The sequence below is a fragment of the Malaya genurostris genome, chromosome 1 (genome assembly GCF_030247185.1).
Source record: "Malaya genurostris strain Urasoe2022 chromosome 1, Malgen_1.1, whole genome shotgun sequence".
Classification (NCBI taxonomy): Eukaryota; Metazoa; Arthropoda; class Insecta; order Diptera; family Culicidae; genus Malaya; species Malaya genurostris.
In genome coordinates, this window is record NC_080570.1 from 13806426 (window position 1) to 13820572 (window position 14147).

The 14147-nt window shown below is 37.2% G+C and overlaps 1 protein-coding gene across 2 annotated transcripts in view; it reads left to right on the forward strand.

Annotated features, from left to right (window-relative positions):
- The window catches only part of LOC131432954 (uncharacterized), a 385697-nt gene that overhangs the window by 319940 nt on the left and 51610 nt on the right, over positions 1 to 14147 (forward strand). For both annotated transcript variants that reach the window (XM_058599613.1, XM_058599620.1), the window contains one exon: positions 12110 to 12363. In XM_058599613.1, coding sequence (XP_058455596.1) covers positions 12110 to 12363 — 254 coding nt within the window. The remainder of the gene's footprint in view (positions 1 to 12109; positions 12364 to 14147) is intronic.

The following is a 14147-nucleotide window of genomic DNA, read 5'->3' on the forward strand; positions in this document are numbered from 1 at the left end:
CAAATCAGAAGTAAATATAATCGGTTTACAGTTTGATAGATTCTAATTTAAAAATTTTCGCATTTTTCTCGGCTTTTTCAATTGGATTTTGGTGGTGTTAGATATTTTAATGTTCATTATATTTGCATTAAAAAAAAAATAAATTTTTCATGTTTTTATCATGAAGAACTATACAAATTATTTCATAATATTTAACTGTATATCAGAATGTTTGATGTGACTAATCCGTACTTGAGTGTAGGTGCGTCGTTTCAAATTCTAGTACAGAAGGGGAAAGCTTGCACAATTCACACAATCGATTCCCTAACTGTTATTCGGACGTGTCATCCAGTTATGTCTCCGACATTACCAATCCGTCTTTTTTAGTTTTGAGTTCGGAGCTTTGCGTTGACTCTCTCTCTCTCTCTCTGTCGTCTTAAGTTCTAAGCTCTGAACTCCAAGTTTTGATTTCTGATCTATAGCTTTGAATTCTGTGCTTTTGAAGTAGTGCTGTTCTACGTTTTAATCGCACTCACATTGATATTGTCAATTTGACAGCTTTCACTACGCAAAAACCATACGCAATCTAAATGCAAGTAAAAAAGTATATCACACCAAATAGGGATTACAGCGAGCAAAAACTTTGTTTTACTTTCAGCTAGTTGATGCTGATATTGCTGAACGATTTTTATTAACTCCAATAAAACGCTATTTGACATGAATTTAGTTTATAGAAGTAAAGGAGCGCAGGGTTTGACATGTTTCAAACACACAGCAGGCGCAACGTTTTATTTGGCACGTTCGAATTGTTGAAGTAGCAAAACCTGCACTTTCGGTACTTCTGAGTATGATATTCAAGCTAAATATAGTGAATCAATCAGCTGCTTAACATATTTTGTGATGGAACACATTTTTGCTTATCAATATGATGATCATTAATCACATCATATATGTTTATATTATTTGCACGGCATTGCTAAACAAATTTTAAATACATTACGGAGCATGAAATTCCGATGTCATCGACCAAACAAACTCATTGAAATTCTTTCCATCGTTCTGCCATAACACATGGGCTGAAAAGTCCCGGGCCTAACATATAGATGGCGCTAGTTTTATTGCAGTCACCTATTTTTTCAGTTAATACTAACCTTTAAAAGACAGCTGTGGAAATTTCATGGTATTCTATTCATTAGTTTGTAAGTTATTGTGCAAAGAGTGACGCTACTTTTGTTATTTTCAGAACAATGGATCAAAAACAATTTCGTGTTTTTTTTTTATTTGGCACTGCTTCTTGATGGGAAAAAATACCGTTCAAGCGAAGCAATGGTTTGGAAAGTGGTATAAAGACTCCGTTCCATAGGAAACAACAATAAATCGTTGGTTAGCTAACTTCAAACGTGGTCGTAGCGACACCGATGATGCAGAACGCAGTGGACGTCCAAATAAGGCGGTAACACCAAAAAACATAAAAAATATACAAAATTTGAAAACAATTTTGAAAGATCGGAAAGTGAAGTTGCGTAAGTAAAGATATCAAAAGGACGTGTTAACTTTGAATTGCATGCGTGTTTGACTATGAGAAAGCTCTGTTCAACGTTGGTTCCGCGTTTGCTCACTGTTGACCAAAAACGAGAACGTATTGATGATTCTGAGCAGTGTTTGGCCATGTTTCAACTTAATAAATCGAAATTTTGCATCGATATGTGACAATGGATGAAACATGGATCAATCACTTAACTCCGGAATCAAAACGATCGTCATCTGAGTGGACAGCAACTGGTGAACCTCGTCCACAGCGCCCGAAAGCACAACAATCAGCCGAAAAGGTTATGGTCTCGGTATTTTGGGATGTGCGTGGTGTAATATTTGTCGACTATCTTGAGAAATGAAATACCATTAACAGTGAATATTATATTGGAGCGTTTGAAGGCTGAAATTGCAAAGAAACGACCGCATATGGCGAAGAAAACAAATCGCAAGTCAATCAAAACAATGGCAAAACTACATGAATTGAATTTCGGATTGCTCCCACATCCACCGTATTCGCCCGATTTGGCTCCCAACGACTACTGGCTGCTCGCAGACTTGAAAAAAATGCTCACCGGTAAGAAATTTCGCACCAATGAAAAGCAGGTTATCGCTGAAGCTGAGACCTATTTTGAGGCAAAATATACATCGTTCTGCAAAAGGTTATTGAAATGTTAGAGCGGCTGATGAAATGATTGCGTTGCTTTTGATGAAGACTACGTTGATGGATAAAGTTAATTTTGAACCAAAAAAAATGTGTTGAATTCCAGAACGAACCGGAACGAAAGTCAAAATCCAGAAAACCTCTTTTGTAGTACCATCAAGCAACGATTTAAAGCGGATTCGGTCGATTATTGTTTTTTGACTGGGAAGAGATCAGAGTCGAAATTAGCCATTTGGCCAACTCCTGGCTCGGACTTACGAAGGAGGCTCTGCAAACAAACAAACAACACGCGAAAAGATTTCTGAAAAAAGAAAACCCATGTGAAACCGTTCATCAAAGTGTTGAGGAACGCCACAATGAACCTAGTTCCAACTTGTCCTAGTAAAACATGAAACCTGCACGGTCGTTGTCAGTTCAATCGCCTCGGGTGTCGTCTGCCGATGGCCCAGACTTGATGTAGGTAGGAATATGGTGAAAAAACCTTGGTAGACTGAGCCGTGACTGATTCTGATTGGCTCAAGCTAGAAAAAAAAAAGATAAAACACAGAAACAGACTGCCCTCGGATGCCCAGTAGTTCCCAGGGCAAGCTGGTGAAGCCAATCGCCGACAAAAGGCGAGCCAATTCGAAGCCCGGGAAACCGCCCGCAGTGGCTCTATTTGTGTTCGCTTCCTTCAGCATCCGAGGCAGTAGTAGTGTCCCTGTGGTGGCATTCACACATCACAAACAGGGTTGACGCTTTTTCGGCTGAGGAGTCACATTTTCTTTGTCGGATTCCTCGCTCCCTCACCGAACTGATGCAACCATGGTGCCGCGACGGTACCCCATATTGCTCGATTTCGACCGAACTTCCGAACTACGGAATCATTTGCCTCCGGAGATTATTTGATATCAATGTTTATGGCCGGTAAGGTTATGTGCATTCATAAATATTAAAACGTGTTATCTGCTGTTGCTACTGCTACTGGTCCCCGATGTTTGGCAGTGGTGTTCCAATCTAACATAGGAAAAGCAAACATAAAAACCATCGAAGGCGGCCGCGCGCACAGGTGTCTGACGCGGCGGGGAGATCCGATAGGGACAGCGACGGCGAAAGGCTATCAGCGCGTGCTTTGTTTTGAACTTTTTTTTTTGCTTTACTCGTCCTGTCGATGCTGCACGGGGAGATCATAAAAAAAGAAGATGTTGAGTGAATAAACATGATAAACAATGTACTCGACGACGACGACGACGACGGGAGGACAATGCGCTGTTCAGTGGAGGGTACTTTCTTTTGTTGAGCGCGCAGGAAGTTTTTCGGCATTCGTTCAGAGAAAAAGAGAGAGATGGGTACCGTCGTGTTTCGGTTGACTTCTGACAGCAGGTTGGAGGGGGGTTCAGCGGGTTTGACTCCGTTTCAATATTGTTGTTAACAGTGCACAATACGTCTCGATGGTAGGCCATGCCCCGTCTACTTCGATATAAGATTAATTGGATTATTCAAAGGTCGAACAAGATTACTCAATTAAGCGAACTTGAGAACTCTCTTCCATCGACTTCGAAATCCATTAAACACTCTTGACAGTAATGCTCGCGAAAAGTAGATGGTAATTAATATCCAGTCATGATCTCCGCAGGTTGTTTCATTGAGAACCGATGAGCCGCTCCTTCAACTAAATCAGTTTCAGTTTGCACCTTCTTCGGGATTTTGTTCAAGAAAAACCCTCATTTTACACGCCAAATTGACTCCGTTGTTGACTTAACTAAATTAAAATGATTAATCTTTCCACTGGCGGTGCCGTGGCAGCCAGCCGAGCAGAGTTTGTGAAATTAATTGAATCACTATACTCCTATCGTGAGTGGGGTAATTGTTGCCATGTTCTTCTTATTTGGAGCTTGGAATATTGCTTCCGAATTATGATTCTGGGTTTAAAAAATTCATAGCCTAACATCCGAGACGTATTCGAAAAGTAAGAACGTTCTTGACCCATCGGTCCTCGAACATTTTGATCCCCTTTGAAAAAGTATAAAGCTATGTCAAGGTCTTCAAAATAGGCTTCCGTTTCTGCCATCTTTTCCTGGAGAAACCTTTTCAGCATTGGCGACTCGTCCTCATGTGCACCTCGTGCAGTGCACAACCGGTCGAATTGAAGGAATAAACTGCACCCCCAACCCCATCCAAATTTAATCAGTTTTTTGGAATCTTTAGTTATTCGATGAAGGCAGGTTAGATCGCACCGAAATTGCGTATATTGTACAAAATGTTAAGTATTTGTTGTCGCTGTGTTAGTGTCTATTCCGTGCACATGAGTTACTGCACAGATTCAAGAAGAGAAAGAATTACTCAACTCAGGTCTGAGATTTGTTTGTTTAATAAAAAATTCCATCCGAAAATATATCGTTATCTCATTGTATTGAAAAATACAAGCGAATTTCCATTCCTCAATCTTTAGTTTTCACTTACAACGAACTGTTACATCTGCTATCATACCACATAAGAGAGATGCCACTGCTTTTCAGGTATGGAAACAGATTATAGTCACTGGGAGCCAGGTCTGGAGAATACGGCGGATGGTGGACCAATCCGTACCGCAAATCATTCAAATTCACCGTTGATGTTTTATCAGGACACGAACTCGTGCTATTTACATAGCTTAATGAAAACTATAACGCTTCTGACACGATCAGCTTGAATAGTTCAAACACTAGTGGATAGTGGTAAGAGGTCATTAGGATTGTAATCTGAAATCTATCATTTCTAATATAATCTAAAAATTATTGCACTTCACAACAAAGTTGTAGGAAATTTTATTTTGAGCAACATTGCTGAAGAAGTCATTTTCCTAGCTCTATATTTTATCGAGTTACATTATTTTTAAATCAGTTCATATCTTAAAGCGAAGAATCTTCTTTCGATTGCAGTTTCTTAGTTCATCATTTAAAAAAAAGGTATATGAGACATTTATAGGACTCATTTGAAACCATAATTTTGCTGAAAGAGGCATTTTGCTGTACTCTGGTGTTTAAGAGTTATTCGACTTTTTCGATTTTGGTGTAAGATAATTTAAACACTAATTTAGGTTAAAAAAATAACATCCTCTCAGATTTCTTTTCAAACTTCCTTCATTGTATAACCTATCAAAAACCGTGAAAGGTTCTTTTTTGTCGTTCTGACTTCTGCTGAATATTGTTATTAGAAGGTTGACTAATTTTTGATGAAAAAAAAACAATAACTTTTTTTTTTGGCAAAATTGTGCGCAAAAAATAATGAATTTTTAAAAGAAACCCTACTGTCAATGTCAGGACGTGCCATTTGAGCCAATTTGTTCTGATTCCTGATTCCTGACTAATTTTTGCAAAATTGTGCGCAATAGTTAGCTCGTTAAGCTTCTCATAAAAAAAGTTAAAATGAAAATATTGAATTTTCAAGAGAAACCCTACTGTCAATGTCAGGATATTGCTTTGGAACAACAATTTGGTATTGGGCCATCCCAGAGGCTTGTTCTCAACAAAAATATACACGGTTCGAAACCATTCACGTCTTTTCTGTGAGAGGCCCAGGACTTTTCATTCCATGTAGTAATCGTTTGCCTATCTGTGCGAACGGTAAACAATGCACAGTGGTCCGAAAGGGGAAATTAGTGTGACAAAAATATTTCTGGTCTTAAATACTAGTTTTTTTTTGTAGTTGGTGTCTTCACATAAATTGTTTGCAATAAACTGGCACTTCGCAGCAAAGTTGTAGGAAATTTTGTTTTGAACAACTTTGCAAAGGAGCCCGATTCCTAGCTCTTTATTTGATCGAGTTACATCATTTTTTTCGGAGTAAAATTGTTCAAACTCAATCGAATCAATCGTTTTGATAATAAATCAGTTCAAATCTTAAAGCGAAGAATCTTTTTTCGATTGCAGTTTTTTTTTTCATTAAAAAAAGGTGTATGAGACATTTATAGGGCTTATTTGAAACCATAATTTTGCTGAAGGTGACATGTTGATGTGCTCAGGCGGTTAAGAGCTGTTCGACTTTTTCGATTTTTTTTGGAAGACAATTTAAACATTAATTTAAGTTAAAAAAATAACACCCTCTCAGATTTCTATTCAAACTTTCGTTATTGTATGACCTATCAAACATCGTAAAAGGTTCATTTTTTCCGATTTGGCTTCTGTTAAATATTCTATTAGAAAGTTGATCATTTTTTGATGAAAAAAACGATCAACTTTGTAATAATAGCTTATATTAGAAAACTATTTCAAACAAAATTGTTCGTAAAAATTAGTTTGACAACTCTTCGGAAGACGATTTAAACTGCTCGTTAAACTGCTCACAAAAGAGTGATTTTTTGCCTTTCTCATATAGAAAGGTTATGCAATCACTGTGAAAACCGACTTTTGAACCGAGGCCCGAAGGGCCGAGTGTCATATACCATTCGACTCAGTTCGTCGAGTACGCAAAATGTCTGTGTGTGTGAATGTGTGTATGTGTGTATGTAACGTTTTTTGCACTAACTTTTTTTGGAGATAGCTGAACCGATTTTAACAAACTTAGATTCAAATGAAAGGTCTTGAGGTCCCATAAAAAATCCTGAATATTATTTAGATCCGACTTCCGGTTCGGGAGTTATGGGATAAAATGTGCAAAAAAAAAGAAAATATGTTTTCTAACTTTTCTCATAGATGACGCGACCGATTTTCACAAACTTAGGTTCAAATGAAAGGTCCTGTGATCCCATACGCAATTCCTGAATTTCATGCGGATCCGACTTCCGGATCCGGAAATATAGGGTAAATTGTATACCATCACTTAAAATGGGGAAAAACCTTAAAAAAATTCTAAATCGACCTCAAATCTTTTCCAATTGATAGTTTTTATCAGTAGACGGTCAAACAAACCGATTTCGGTTATTCTTTTAAGAATCGAAGAAAATTATTTCGAAGAATACCACAGTATTATATGTAATAGTATGATTGATATGAGAAAGGCATCATTACACCACTAGGTGGATTAAAACAGGTTTTTAGAGTCACCCTACTTTTACTCCGAAAAATTGATTTAACTCAATCAAATGAAGAGCTAGGAAAGTGGTTTTTTCAGTGAAGCGCTCAAATTGAAATTTTCCATTATCCAATTACAAAAGGTACATTCCAGATTTCAATCAAAATTTGGACCACTTTAATGATCCCTTCCGTCAAAAGATGCGACAGTTCAATGCAAACAATTTTTGTGAAGACACCAACTACAAAAAAAAACTTATATTTAATAGCGAAAATATTTTTGTCACGCTAAATTCCCGTTTCAAACCACTGTGCAATGTATGCAATAATGCGAATGCGATCTGAATGCGTAAAAAAGTAAAGTTAAATGCGTCAAGCGTTTGATGGTTGTGAAGAAACTTTTTTCGCCGGAAGAAGAATTAGGCGGTTCAATGCATAGGGCGATGGTCTTACAAACCAGCTTGTTCGAGCTCCAACCTGGAAGGATTCGCTTGAGAAAACTGAAACTGGCCCAGGGTAGTTTCATCAAACAAAATTTTTTCACGAAACTGTATTGAATTCGCACTTAGCAACGGGGGTTTGAGCAAACCTGATATAAAAAAACCAGGTTCGAAACTGACTCGATTTTCAATTCAACAACGTTGGATCGTCGGCAGAAGGATTTTTCAAACTCGCAAGAGAAAACTCTTTGTCTGGCAAGCGATTGATTGTTGTCGTACAACGATTTTCGCCGGAAGAGGAATTTATCGAATTCATAAAGAAATTCTTTGTTTGGTAAACAACAGATGGTTGTGACAGAGGGATTTTCGCCGGATAAATAATCTGCAAATTCGATGAAAAATTCTTAATTTGGCAAGCGATTAATGATTATTGCACAACGATTATCGGTAGAAGATGCATTTCTTTGTTAGTTAAGCGAATAATCGTTGTGGCAAAACAAGTTTTTCTGTGAAAAGAGTTTCTTCAAATTCGTTGTGAAACTCTTTGTCAGGCGAGTGATTTTTTAAGAGGTTTTAACCTTAAGATCGTTAGCCTCTTTGGATCAGAAAACCTTTCTCACCTATGGGAGGTGTAGGGAATCGAACCCAGGCGGGCTGCGTGAAAAGCTTCGACTTATCCATCACGCTATACCCGTTCCTAGGCGAGCGATTTATTTTTGTGGCACCACGATTCTCATCTGAAATAAGGTCGTCAAATGGTGGAATAACTAAGTTCTCATAAGTTCCTATCTCATGCCTACCCTAGCGTCTATGATGGCATTTGGTCAATAGAACGGCGTCGACTGAGTGCTATCGCCTTCTGCGTTAGTAGCAGAATGAAAGGGTGCGAAATGGCTTGTAGGTTGAACCCCATCCTAAAGTGCAATATGTGATTCTGTTGTTTGTTGCATTATTTGTTTTATATTGAATTAAATTATATTTCATTGTATTATATATTGTTATTATATTTATTATTACTATTGTTATTATTATTATTATTATTATTATTATTATTATTATTATTATTATTATTATTATTATTATTATTATTATTATTATCAAAAAAGAAATATTATATTTTGTTATGTTATATTATGTTGTATGGTATTATACTGCATAAATTCATAAGGAAATTCTTTGTCGGGTAAGCGATTGATGGTTATGGCAAAACGAGCCTGGTCGGAAGAATAATTTCTCCCAACTTGTTAAGTAATTTTTTGTCTGGCAAGCGATTTTTAGTTGTGGAGAAACGAATCTCTTAAGGTTGAAATCTCGAAACAAAAATATTTAATAGCACACTTTGGGACCATAAGACCTTTTAATCAAATTTAAGCTTGTGAGAATTTTTCTACATTTGTGAGTATTTTTGTTCAGATACGAACACACATTCACATACGAACACACATTAACAGAGTGAGAGAGGAAGAGACAGAAAGTCATTTACTGATTTTGACGACCACTTCTCGTTTGAAAAACCGGTTTTCACAGTAACTGCATAGCATTTCTATATGAGAAAGGCGAAACAGCTAAAAACATTCATTCTAGTTCATTTAGGGGGTTAATCCTATTGTTGTGATAGGGCACCTAACCAATTTCCGTAGCATAGCGTTTCGTCTTCGGTTCGTCGATGCAGAACAATTTTTGTTGAGCTGCTAGGTGGCATAGCAGTTTAACATAAACTATTCATGAACTGTCGAGTCGAAAACGAAACTTAAAGCTTTCGAAAATCTTGGTGGTAGATTTGTTTTAATGTTCAAAGTTTTTTTGTATAGATCTGTTAATTGACTTAAAATTTCCTGTTTTGGAATTCGCAGGTTGTAAACTTTTTATTTAAAAAACCTATGAAATTCAAATACTTCATTTATAAATTTTTCAGTTTTTAAATTCGTAACTTTATTTTAAATTGTAGTGTTTTTTTTTAAAAATACAGCCATTTTTTCAAGATTCCGAAAACGTAACTTCTAGTACCAAGTTTTTGATTTCAGTAATTGGGAGTACTTGAATTTCAAAAAAACTTTGAAATTTTAGAAATTTCGAATCATCAAAAAATTTAAAAAGCTTCGAAATTAAAAATTTTTTTATTAAAAAAAAAATGTTCTGAATCGTTTTTGCGTTTGGAATATGTCAGTTTTCCTTCATGTTTCGCCGTCGACCCGTCTGTGCACAACAGGTCATATTTTACAGCAAAGCGAATCAGGGTCATTTCGCTGAAAGCCATTTCGCCGAATGCCATGTCGCCGAAAGAGTTATTTTGTCGAATTTCATTCCGCCGAAAGGGCCGTTTCGCCGGAAGTCATTTCGCCGAAAGCCATTTCATCATTAGTCTTGATATCGTGATTGGAATTGAGTTAAAATAAAGACAAATGAAAAATGATTATGTTTACTTCCGTTTTGTTAACCTACAATCGTGTTTCTGAAATGATCCAAAAAGACTTGGCTTCGGTTATGTGGCTGGGCCATATAAACTATCCAGGAGATATAGAGAACAAATAGAAATTTTTGATGAATAACCAGATTTGCAGTTTTCTACTAAATTATGTTAGGTATTCGAAATTACTGTTTCGGGAAAATGGTCCTTGCGGCGAAACAATCCTTTCGGCGAAATGACCTTTTCGGCGAAACGACTTTCGGTGAAATGGCTTTCGCGAAATGACCCGCTCCCAGCTAAACCACTTAGTAAATTCAACATGAATCGATTGATAGTCGTAAAGTTTGAACACTACCCGAGTATCTACTATTTCGAATTTAGAACATACCAACAAAACTACAAGGGACAGGTCTATGGGGTTGTTCGAAAAGTTAACGTAGGACTACACAACTGTTGTCTTAACCGCTGTGAATTTTTGTTTTCAATATTCAGGTAGCACTTGCATGAACGCGAAGAATTTGAGAATTTTGAATGCCTGGTGTTGGTGAGGGGAAGTTATGATCAAGATCGTCCAGTTCACGATGAGCAGGCTCATCCAAAATACTTTTTGAAAGCAAAGAATCAGCTGAATTCCGTGATGGAAATAAACTGCCTCTTGTGTGAGGCTACAGGATCACTGTTTGTACTGTTTTAGTCGTGGTCCTTCGTCAAAATAAACCATGCTCACTTCGTTGCGATGTTTTTTATTTCCGGCAAGGTTGCCAAATTGCCAGATGGTGTTATGTCCTTACAAGATTGTGACCGATCACTGATTCGGGGGACGCTTGATGGATCGAAAACAGGCGTCACGACAGCTGGTGTGACAAGCGATGTTTTTGCGATGTGAGATGGATCGAAGCAGGGTGATGCACTCTACTGTCTCTCAAGCTTTTGCCGATGACTTCGATATTGTTTTTTTACACTTTTTCCAAGTACTATTATTTTTATTGTGTCAACATGAGTTCTAACGGGATTCTGATTCCGAAGTTCTACCACCAACTGTCTTCAGCGTACCGTACCGTGCCATTCCTTGACTGAAATCTTTAGAACTTGAGTTCCTTTTATTAATTTTGATCCCTCTAGTTCGAAAATTCACATCCCAAAACAACAAAAATCCTACCAAGTCTGATGCAAAATTCAACTGCTCCAGCCAAAAAGTAAGAAAAAACAACAACCTTCTTCTTCGGTGGTAATTAATTGAAAAAGTTTTGTTTTTCTTTGCAATCTGTCCGTGTGGCTGTTTTTGTTTTTAATAATTTGTATTTTAAGGGATTTTTGTTAGGATCCCGATTTCAACTGGCACCAGCTGCCAGTTTGCCAGTTAGCTAAATGTCACCCGTTTAGATTGGACTCGTCGTTCCCGTTGGTGGGATGGTGCTGGCGGCGGTGGTGGCAATTAATCTTGCTCATAAGGGATTATTTAGCAGGGCGTCTTCTTCGTATTCGTTGTCATCTTTGCCGAAATGAAGTCTCATCGGAAGAAATTAGCATTTTTTTCCCCGGTGATAAGAAAAAATCCAATCTGTTGACGGAACATGTGCCGCAAACCGTTCCTGGCAGGTCTTAGCAAATCGAAACTCCCAGCACATCTGGGAAAATGTTCTACTCCCCTTCCCTCTCTTCCGTGTTTTTTTCCGTGACTTCTGGAAAAGCGCGATGGTAATGCGTTCGAGTGTCTCTTAATTTCCGTTTAGCCAGTGTAATTCGACCGGTAATTGCTTCGGCGAAGTATCACTCGAGAGACCAAATCAAATTACGGTTGAAAGTTCGCCCGGGACGGGGACGGGAGCTTGTGGATAAAAACAGTTCTGCGTCGTTGTCCGCTATCACCGCGAAAAGGCGGTAATCAAATTTAATAAGCAATAATTTGATGAAATTACGGGGCCAATGATACTGCTTTTGGCCACGAGACATCCTCCGCTGGCAGCAAACAACACTTATCGAACTTTTTTTTTCTTATTCTACTTCTTCAGGTTGTTCACGTTGTCCTTCCTCGCGACGACATTCCTTCTCTGTTTGTTCCATCTGTTTCTTACCTTTAACGTTAATTTTTTTTTATTTTTGCTATGATTCTTTCCAGGACTCGTTCCGTCAGCAGCAACCGCCGCCCTCTCTGCCCGATACCGATGCCAGTAGCAGCAGCAGCATCCCGCCACCGTAGCAGAAACGACATGGGACGTGCGGTGTGGAGGGACTCCGCTACCCGAGGAGGAGGCAGCAGCAGCAGAAGCGGCTGCAACTTCACAGCAATGTCAAAGAGGAGAAAAATTGTTTATGGCTGGTTTAATTTCATCTTCTTATGCTGGATAATGCTCACCGAACAGTTCGTTTGCGGTAAGTAAGAGTAAGAGCGAGCGCCGAGAGGCAGTGAGAAAAAATATGAAGAGAGGGAATAACAAAACCGGATATGAGGGATTCTGGGAGAGGCAAGATGGGAGGTGACGGCCAGGGGCGCTAATTTTGCGACTTTTGTGTTTTTAATAGGCTGGTGGAAGGCTTTTCAGTTCGAGTGTTCTCTGCGGCGAAAAGTAGCATTAGAAAAACCTACCCGGGGGTATTTGGCCGGATCATTTTTGATGTGGTTTTTATGGCTGTTGGCTTCTCGGGAACGGTTGGTTTTGTTTGAAGCGGGTGAAATCCGGGTGAAGGCTTTCGCATACTCAGTTGTGGTTCTTCTTCCTTTCACATGCTCAAATTATGAAACATTCTAGTGCTTCGTACCACACTATTGACTACAAGACCGTTTGAAACTTCGGTCATTGAAAATATACAAACAGATAATATCCCTCAAATTATGAAACATCTAGGCAACTTCGAATCTTAATATGATTTTCACAGTTAAGGAATTTAAAAAAAATTGTCGTTTTACCCTGAAGATGAAGACACATTTTTCCGAAACGTCGAACTTTAGGACTTTTATAACCTTTATGACTATTTCTAAGAATTTTCAAACATTCAAAACTATGAATACTTAAGACTTTTAAGATTTCTAATACTTTTTAGACTATTAAGACTTTGAAGACTTTAAAGACTTTAAAGACTTTAAAGACTTTAAAGACTTTAAAGACTTTAAAGACTTTAAAGACTTTAAAGACTTTAAAGACTTTAAAGACTTTAAAGACTTTAAAGACTTTGAAGACTTTAAAGACTTTAAAGACTTTAAAGACTTTAAAGACTTTAAAGACTTTAAAGACTTTAAAGACTTTAAAGACTTTAAAGACTTTAAAGACTTTAAAGACTTTAAAGACTTTAAAGACTTTAAAGACTTTAAAGACTTTAAAGACTTTAAAGACTTTAAAGACTTTGAAGACTTTGAAAACTTTGAAGACTTTGAAGACTTTGAAGACTTTGAAAACTTTGAAGACTTTGAAGACTTTGAAGACTTTAAAGACTCTAAAAACTTTTAAGACTTTAAAGACATTAAAGACTTTAAAGACTTTAAAAACTTTAAAGACTTTAAAGACTTTAAAGACTTTGAAGACTTTAAAGACTTTAAAGACTTCCAAGACTTTCAAGACTTTCAAGACTTTCAAGACTTTCAAGACTTTCAAGACTTTCAAGACTTTCAAGACTTTCAAGACTTTCAAGACTTTCAAGACTTTCAAGACTTTCAAGACTTTCAAGACTTTCAAGACTTTCAAGACTTTCAAGACTTTCAAGACTTTCAAGACTTTCAAGACTTTCAAGACTTTCAAGACTTTTAAGACTTTTAAGACTTTTAAGACTTTTAAGACTTTTAAGACTTTTAAGACTTTTAAGACTTTTAAGACTTTTAAGACTTTTAAGACTTTTAAGACTTCAAAGACTTTAAAGACTTCAAAGACTTCAAAGACTTCAAAGACTTCAAAGACTTCAAAGACTTCAAAGACTTCAAAGACTTCAAAGACTTCAAAGACTTCAAAGACTTCAAAGACTTCAAAGACTTCAAAGACTTCAAAGACTTCAAAGACTTCAAAGACTTCAAAGACTTCAAAGACTTCAAAGACTTCAAAGAATTTAAAGACTTTAAAGACTTTAAAGACTTTAAAGACTTTAAAGACTTTAAAGACTTTAAAGACTTTAAAGACTTTAAAGACTTTAAAGACTTTAAAGACTTTAAAGACTTTAAAGACTTTGAA